Genomic DNA, 9,044 nt, shown 5'->3' on the forward strand with positions numbered 1-9,044 from the left:
AATACAGTATTACAAGAATACCTGTTTTATGACTGGTAAATAAGAAAAGGGGCACAGAATACATCATATCAAAACATTCTAATTCTGTGAATTATGCAATACTTTACATTGATTTATAGCAAAGTATTTTTGAAATAGTTGAGGTACTAATGGCATAGACAGCAAAGAGTAGACAATAAAGCCATGGGTAGGAAATTGGACTTGTGCAGACACTGAAACAATACACTTTATTAGAATCCTTTTGAAAAAACAATGCTTAAACATTAATTGCATTTAGCTCATCAAATCTGTTTGAAAAGCCAAATTATGAACAAATTTTGTGCACTTGTATACAACTACTTTGATCTTTTAATGTAGGTGGGAAATGAACCAGAAATCCAGTTAATCAGTACTTCCTTTATATATGAACTGGGATACTATGGTTAATAGCTTGCAAACCATGTTGGATATGATGCCAGCTTTAAACCATGACTTACTGGCTTATCTGCAAATAAAGGAGAAAAGCAGGATGATCATTCCTATCTTGGATTAAATAAACATTTGCTATATATACTCGACTACAAGTCAACCTCATGTTTAAATCGAGAGCATGTTTTGGGGCTTGTGGACTTTGATATGACCAAATTGTGGACTTTGATATGACCCATGGATAAATTGATGACAAAACTTAAGGGCATGTAACAAAGGAAGTAAAGACTGGAGCAAAGGAAAACAGTGTCAAAGAACTTACAAAATTCCAGCAGGCATGATTGTGCTCACCCTAAAGACTGGATGGATGAGAGTAGGGTTGCCATAGCACGCCCCCCCCCCCCGTGACCAGCACGGTTTTGGGGGCCGGTCACGGTCCGGTTTGGGCCCCCATCCGTGCCTGGTCCCCTGTTTGGGGGCCCACTCCGGCCATTGCCGCTGCTGTTAATGCGGCTGCTGCGGCGCCAACCCACCTCCTCCTCCAGCTCGCCTTCCTCGCCTCCAAGGCGAGGGCTTGAACACTGCCCAGCCCAGGCCTCAGTAGGGGTCAGTGGCAGGCGCGCGCGCGGAGAGAACTGGGGCAGGGAAAGCGAGGCCCCATTCCCTTCCCTGACTTCCTCCGTCGCCGGCGGAGAAAGCCAGGCAGAGGTTTGGGGCTTCGCTTCAGCGAGGCCCCACTCCCTTCCCTGGCTTCTTCCGTCGCCGGCGGAGAAAGCCAGGCAGGGGAAAGAGCCTTTCCTCTTTCTCCTACTCCTTCTGCCTCCTCTCTTCCTCCTTTTCTTCCTCCCCTTCTTCCTCCTTTTCCTCCCCTTCTTCATCTTCTTCTCCCTCCTCCTCTTCTTCTCCATCTCTTCTCCTCCTCCTCCTCCTCTTCCCCTCTTCCTTCCCTTCTTCTTCCTCTCTACTTCCTCTTCTTCTTCCTCCTCTTCTTCTTCCTCCTCTGCTCCTTCCTCCCCTTCTTCCTCCTTTTCCTCCCCTTCTTCTTCATCTTCCTCCTCCTCCTCTTCTTCCCTCTTCCTCCCCTTCTTCTTCCTCTCTACTTCCTCCTCTTCTTCCTCCTCCTTCTTCTCCTCTTCCTCCTCCTCTGCCTTTTCCACTCTTCCTCCTCTTCAATGCCCAAATGTGCTGTTTGGAATGGGGGGAGGCAGGTTGGCCAGAAAGGGAAGTCCATTTCTGCCATCTGTCTAGGAACAATGTCAAAATGTCCTCCATTTTGATCATGCCTAAGAAACATGCATTTATATTAACACTTTTAAAAACGCATCATTTTTTGGCGTGTCCTCCATGTTTACAAAATATGTCCTACATTTGAAAATTTTGTCCTACTTTTGTCCTACATTTGTCCCAGTTTTGAGGTCCAGAATTATGGCAACCCTAGATGAGAGAGTAGATGGAGCTCAGTGCTTTCACTAGGGGATGGTTCCTTTTTAAATAAGAGGTAAGGTACAGTACTTACATTGACCCATGGATAAGTCAACTCAGGTTTTTGGGGTCAATTTTTTTGGCTAAAATTTCTAGATGTATACATGAGTATATACAGTAATTATCCAAATCAGCTACTCTCAAGCAGTCATTCATTTTCATGGAAAAGTGAAAGTTCACATCCTCAGGAGGCCAATTTCATCCTGTAACTCGTTGACTTGCCAATAAAGACTTGCAAACTGGGATCACATAATAAAGACTAGCAGTGTCTGCGATAGTCAAGGGGGGAAATTACACAGCAAACAGAATAACCTAATTTCAAGCCAGAGACTGCTATAATATTCTCACTTTTCCATTCTACATTCTCTTGTGTATTTATAATACCTATCAACAGTAAAATCACTTCAGTTGAATTGTTATTCCCAACCAGAGTAGACCCAATGAATAAATGGAACTTGTATTTTATTCTGCATGGGACTAACAATTCAATTTAGGCTCATATTTACAAATGCTTGTGTAACCCATGATGTTGGGAATCTTTTTGAGAAATACTTTAAAAACAGAAAAAGTGCATACATTTTAAACTGTATTATTATTCACATGAGATAATAAAAGTAGTAAAGTTCAATAAAATTACTAACTTTCTTTCACTCTGTAGTTCATCTTTTTTGTTTTTCACTTCATAGTATTTTCTGTCTAGTTCTTCCACACGAGCTTTCACTTCATTAAGATCCTGATCCAGTTTCTAATGCATGTAAGGAGAAATGTTTTAAAACTCAACATTTCAAAATGGTTATCTTCAAGCAGCATAAAGCGCTGTGAAAATGTTAATAATTAAATGAAAAAAACTGGCATCTGCAGCTTTTAGATAGCAAAAAAGCACTTTAGATGTTTGACTGTTTTCACTGCAGGTTAAGAATGTAAATATTTAATTATTATTATTATTAACCTTTATTTATAAAGCGCTGTAAATTTACACAGCACTGTACATAAATTTTTTAGTCAGACGGTTTAATGTACTGTACTAAATTATAGTAATATTTGACAATTGCTTTGAAGCTTTTTTCTTTGTACCTCAAGACTATGAGGACATTATCTATCTGTTGTGAAGCACTTAGACTGTACTACATCATGGCCCACTCCGCCTTGCATTCACTTGACACCTATATATGTTGGGCAGGGTCCTACAGACGGGGCCCCAATTCCCAGTGCCCCATGCCTTTCCCAAAGGGTTCTCAAATTTCAGGAAAAGCTGTTAAGTCCAAGGATGCAGGGAACTTGAGAAGCACTGTGTTGATGAACTATTAAACTATACCATACATACTTTAAACAGAAGACCAAAACCTAGTTACATATTTAGAGCTAAGCCTGATTCAAAAATTTCCAACAACCACCAAACTCAAATCCTTACACTGTACTGCTCCAAATTCTTCTCTTTGTTAGCTTCAGTGTCTTCTAAATCTTTGTGTATAGCAGCAATTTGTCGTTTCTTGTCATTGATAGCTTGATCAAGGGATTTGAGTTCTTTTTTAATCCATTTATCTCTCTCTTCTTTGGAGGTGAACTGACTTCCTCTACCTTGCTTTGCATAAAGATCTGTTCTTTCCTGGGTAGCCTGTGCCAACCTGTTTCAAGAGAAAAATGTTATCAAAATTATTTCAACTTAAGCATAATATCACCAATCCAAGGTGAATTAATTTCTATAAACTGCATAACTATTTCAGTGAACTAAAGGGAAAAATATCTCACTTTGGTTTTCTTTTAAAGTTAGATCCCCCCACCCCAGCAATCTGCAAATATTTCTGTACTCATAAAATTGCAAGGACTATAAATCATATGTTGAAAAGCATTGAAAGCTATTTTTCCTGACACTATGATATCCTCTACAAATTTGGTGCCCTTCAGGTGAGTTGGTCTATAGCTACCATCATCCCTCCAGCCAGCACAGACGCCATGATGCTTGGGGATGTTGGCAGCTGAAGTGTAAGATATCTGAGGGACATGAGCTTGAGTAACACTACATTCAAGACACAGTTTCTATACTGTGCTGTTCTTTCCTGCACACAAGATATCTTTTATTTCTGATTTTTATCCTACTGCCTTTCTTAAGAAGCAGGACTAAGTCTGACTGAAATGAGTGAGATTTACCTCTGACTAGGCTTACATAGGATTGTATTGTTAGGCTCATATTGAGTAGCACTTACATTAAAAACATCAACTTGTATTCATGCCTCTGCCACTGATTCTTTCATTAGACACTCCAACCCATCCAATCAGTTTGCATCACATTTTTCCTGCAGGCAAATTGTAGGTGACACAGATCCATTCCTGAATATCCTCACACATTGATCACATAATTCAGTATCAGTGACTAGTAGGGCTGGAGATCAAATTTTTGTCTCCAGTATTCACTGCTAACTGTACAATACTTAAAAATGACAAACCTATTTTAAAAACTCAAAGAAACTGAAACTAGAAGTGATTAAATGTTATTTTCTGGGTTTAGGGTCGAGTTTGCCTACAATCCTACACTACTTACAACAATTTTTTGCAAGGGGAGAGTTTCCAGCTGTGGGCATTTGGTATGGAATAGGCTCTGGACGCTCACATGCAATCCTTCAAGGCACAGTGGCTCCCTTTCATAGTACAAAACAGTGAGTGCTAGAAGCTAATATACAGACCTAGCAATTCCTCTTTCTTCTTTTTCTTTTACACTGTTAAACTTAGGTTCTGTTTCTGCCAGTTCCTTCTGTTTTTCTTCAATCTTCTCCATAAGTTTCTGCCTTTCTTTCAAGAGTCTTTTCTGAAAATCAAGATAACAAACTCAACAATATTAGGTAAGCCTACTCACCAGCTCTTCGTGAAAAAAATTAGTAGTTATACAAGTACTAAAAATTATATTTCCTAAAAATAATTTGGGCCCCTGTCCAAAGCAGAATCCATACATCTCTTTAAAAGTGCTATTCTATAATAAGTGATTGTAGATACTGTTCTTGAACAATCACAGTAATATGGGGGAAAGCTGTCACTACATTACATGAACTAAACAATATGTGGTGAAAGGGAAGTTTGCATGCTGGACATTTAATTCTCTCTCTATATATACATGAAATTTATTTGAACCAAGATCGACTTTTCCACTAAGGGACTTTAGATAAACTGATAATATAGCTTACATTATATCCCATTTTTTAAAATAAACTCTGTTCTGATGATTTTATGCTCAGTGAATCACAAAATACATGTGCTTGAGACATAATCCAGTTCCAGTTCAAGGCCCTTACCCGTTGCTCACTGTTTCCAGCCATTTCATCTTGCAAGTCTTTTGCTTTCAGTTCTAGTTTGGTCCTTTGTTTTATCTGTTCCTGTCTTTCAGCACTGAGCTGCTCCTTCTCCTCCTTCATAGCAGAAATCTTGGTTTTTAGTTCACGAACTTGCCGTTCAATTTCCTACACAGTAATATAATACACCAGGAAATAACTTGAGAAATACAATAGGCTGTGCATATTTCAAAATTAAAGCAATTCCTATTCTCATGATCTAATAACAGATGAATGTGTTAGGGAAATTCTCAAAGGGGTCATGCAGACTGGCAGCTTGAAGTGACTTCTGGCTGCTCCAGCCATGGACAGAGCCCGACTGATGCAGGACACTGTGGTCCCAAAGCCAGCTGCTGCTGTGGCCCTGGACAGACTACCGGCAAGGAGCAGCTTTCTGTCGCTCTTTTTTCAGCCAGCTTTTCCTGGCTGGGCATGCTCTCTACATGGTTTCCGGCCGCTTTGGGGCCATGCGTCGTCTGCACACTCCACCCCCAGAGTGGCCAGAAGCTGCTCTTTCCTGCCCATCTGTTTCAGACCACAGACGATCAGCACACTGTCCAGTATCACCTCTATACACACTATGCCATGCAGATGGAAATGGGAAACCCATCTTTTTGGTGTGTCCTCTGTTCTCTTTGAGGCTACTAGTCATAACACCTTGCTGCATGCAACTAACCGTACACTGAGAACACAATATTTATTTATTTGCAACATAAGCAGTTAAGATCAAATGCATTCAAGTTATGAGAGCCTTACCTCCATTTTATCACGAGCATCCTGCTGTGCATCTCTTAATTGTCTTGATTTTTCTCCACTGGTTTCTCGTTTGGCTGAAAGCTACAAACATATAATGTAATCAGCTGCTTTAAAACAGATCACAGTTTTAATTAAAATGCACATAATAACTGGTCTGATAATTTAAATAAGCAGTTCCAAAAATGACTTACTTCATCAAGTTTAGCACGGGTCTCATTAAGTTCCTGATTATAAATAGTGTATTCTAGTGCTCTCCGCATCTTGTCCCACTTTTGATACTGGGCCAGTTCTTCTTTCTCTTCTTCCAGAGTATGTAACCGCTCTTCTATGTATTTCAGCAACTCATTTATTTTCTCTCGTTTTCCCTCTTTAAAAATTATTTCAAAAATAGTTAAATGACAATAGTTAAATAGTTAAATGAAATTTAAAAGCTTTCTGAAATTATTGCTTTGGGCCTCTGCAAGAACAATGTTTCTGCTTTGACAATCTGATGGTTGTAAAGAAAGAGGGATAACAAAATGGGTGTCACAGAAAAAGACCTCCCCCCAAAAAAAGATGAGCTCATCTACTTTTGGACCTGCCCACTACTGGCATGCAGTCATGACAGATTATCCCTGAAGGAATGTGATCCTGAAGGAGAAACAGATGTCTAAGAAAGTAACTTTTGGGCCCCACCCCTTTTTTAAAAAGTAATAAAATTCAAGGCAAGACAGTGAGGAAATTTCCACATCATATGAACTGAAACCACTTAACTGCTTGCTCGGTGTGACACCTCAGTATGATCTAGTATACAGCCCAATCAGATTATAAACAACGGTGAAATAGTAGAGGTCACCACTACTTTGAAAGCAGATCAACACTACTGATTGATAACTGTGTAAATCTGGTTGATCAAACTGCAACTTTCAACATAACAATGCATACATATAGACTATTTCTCAGTAACATAAGACAGTGTCCAAACATTAGTTTGTTGTTCCATATTTTCTATATAGATCTATCTCCTCAAAAGCTGGCAAGTGAAAAATACATGAAATATACAGTCAGTATTGCATAAGATGAAAAGAATTTAAAATGCAAATGAACAAAAACTACTTTTACCTGTTTCTTTCATCAAGGAGATACTTTCCTCTTTTCGTTCATCATATACTCTAGTGCCAGCTACTTCTCTTAACAGTTTTAGTCTCTGAGAGTCAGGCGCTGTAGCCATCTGATTGATCTAAAATGAAGCAGGAAAATATAACATGTTTGCTATCCTTTTGTTAATACACAGCAACCAAATAAATAACATAATAAAGACAAGACACAGTCAATCTGATGTCAGTTACTGGAAATCTGTGGGCCTTTAGATGTTGTTGGGACTACAACCCCCATCATTCTTGCTGAATGGAATTAGTAGGAATTCAAATCCCCCCTCCTCAAAAAAAAAATCTGGGAAAGTATTTTGTAACTACTCTGTTAAGAGAAACTTTTCAGTTAACCTTTGATCTCAAATACGTACGTCCACTCTGCAAGGATATAGCAGCTGCAGCCAGCTATACTAAACAGATATCACTGTCAACAATTTAATATGAGATATTTATGTGCTAGTTCATAGCACACAGAAACGAAGAGGACACAATAATCATGCGTCATGAGAATGGCGGGATACAGACGGGCAAAAAGGGGTGTGTTCATGACGTCATGAAGGTATAGCCTTCAGATGGCCCTTACCTGAATGCCGCCATGAACACGCCGCCCGCATGCCCCAAGCAGGAAGAAGCGGCATTAAAAAGGTGCTGCTTTTCCCCGCTTTTCTATATACTGCGCAACTGCGCAGCTCCGTCTATAAGCTGCTGCACCGGTACGCCAGAATTGTTACGCTGCTAATTTAAGTTGCCCATTTAAAAGCTCCGCGTCTGCTGCGTCGCATAATGAGTTGGGGTCCTGGAACATGCGCAGTTTGCACCGAGGCTCTAATTAGAGCGTCAGATGCCATGCAAATGTGGAAGCTGCAGCACAGCTGCACTCTATTTTAATGCTCGTAACCCTAACCCTAGAGCAACACGTACGCATGCGCTGCTAGAATTGTGGAAAGTTTGGAATTTAAAGTGAACCCCTACACACATTCCTGCGCCATTTTCACCTAACAATAAAAAACCGCTAAAACTTTAAATATTTACATATGTACAAGGGAGGTGATGGAGGATGGCAGGGGGACAGCGGTGGCAGCGGCGACAGCTGTGGATGTGCATTGCAGATTCAGCAAGAGCGCGGGGACCAAAGGAGAGGAGGCATCCATGATGCTGGTGACATTGGCAACGTGCAAGCGGACAAGGATGCCAACACCAGCTGATCACCAGCTGGCAGGAGACCACCATTGTTCTTGGGCAGGGCGGGGAAAAAAGTTTAAAGGGGCCTGGGTGCTTTAAATGTGCACATAGGCTTTCTGCCGCCGGTGCTGAGCGCCGCAGCTGCGCATCCGCCAGCCGGCAAAAGAAAAAAAAAGCCCTGTTTTTGGCCGCCCGTGAGGAAGCTGCCTCTCTCTTTGCAGCGTCCTGCGAGGCAGCGGTATGGAAGCTACGGGTCAGAAACGGCCCCAAGTGAGGCGTCTTCACTGCCCCCCATGTGGAAGCCCCATACACCTTAGCCACGCCCCCGGGGCGGGCGGTCTGGAAGCTCCATATTCAGCAGAATACACCTCCAAGACGTCTTCCCCTGCCCGTCTGTATCCCGCCATTGTTTCAGTTATGAACACACACAACAATTAAAGTGTCAATTAAAGTGTAATGTAAACTACAATAACTTATTATTTCTTTGGAAAGATTTAATTTAAGTTACCAACACTTTCTTTATGCAAATAATAACTATTCTTCATACCTTTCCTTGCTTAACAATATAGTAGGGATTGCTGCGAGAAAATCCAGCACTTTCAAGGAGATTCATCACGTCATTTTTCCTAAAATAAAATTTTCAAATTGTAAATTCTCCAACACAGCCATTTATGAACAAACTTTTTAAAAATTCTTCAAATATGTGTATTTAAATATTTTCTCCCCGTTCTAGGATTATACTGGAGAAACCGGGGGGGGGGGGGGG

The 9,044-nt window shown here is 40.7% G+C and overlaps 2 protein-coding genes across 6 annotated transcripts in view; both read right to left on the reverse strand.

Moving 5' to 3' along the window:
- Positions 1–9,044, reverse strand: part of PDCD4 (programmed cell death 4) — a 777,136-nt gene that overhangs the window by 275,800 nt on the left and 492,292 nt on the right. The window lies entirely within an intron of this gene.
- Positions 1–9,044, reverse strand: part of SMC3 (structural maintenance of chromosomes 3) — a 30,671-nt gene that overhangs the window by 10,148 nt on the left and 11,479 nt on the right. The window contains exons 7-14 of the mRNA XM_042456386.1: positions 8,826–8,904; positions 7,068–7,185; positions 6,158–6,333; positions 5,967–6,047; positions 5,175–5,339; positions 4,572–4,693; positions 3,302–3,515; positions 2,532–2,635 (exon numbers count right to left, since the gene is read on the reverse strand). Of these exons, the coding sequence (XP_042312320.1) occupies positions 2,532–2,635; positions 3,302–3,515; positions 4,572–4,693; positions 5,175–5,339; positions 5,967–6,047; positions 6,158–6,333; positions 7,068–7,185; positions 8,826–8,904 (1,059 nt within the window). The remainder of the gene's footprint in view (positions 1–2,531; positions 2,636–3,301; positions 3,516–4,571; positions 4,694–5,174; positions 5,340–5,966; positions 6,048–6,157; positions 6,334–7,067; positions 7,186–8,825; positions 8,905–9,044) is intronic.

The sequence above is a fragment of the Sceloporus undulatus genome, chromosome 3, assembly GCF_019175285.1.
Source record: "Sceloporus undulatus isolate JIND9_A2432 ecotype Alabama chromosome 3, SceUnd_v1.1, whole genome shotgun sequence".
NCBI classification, from domain to species: domain Eukaryota; kingdom Metazoa; phylum Chordata; class Lepidosauria; order Squamata; family Phrynosomatidae; genus Sceloporus; species Sceloporus undulatus.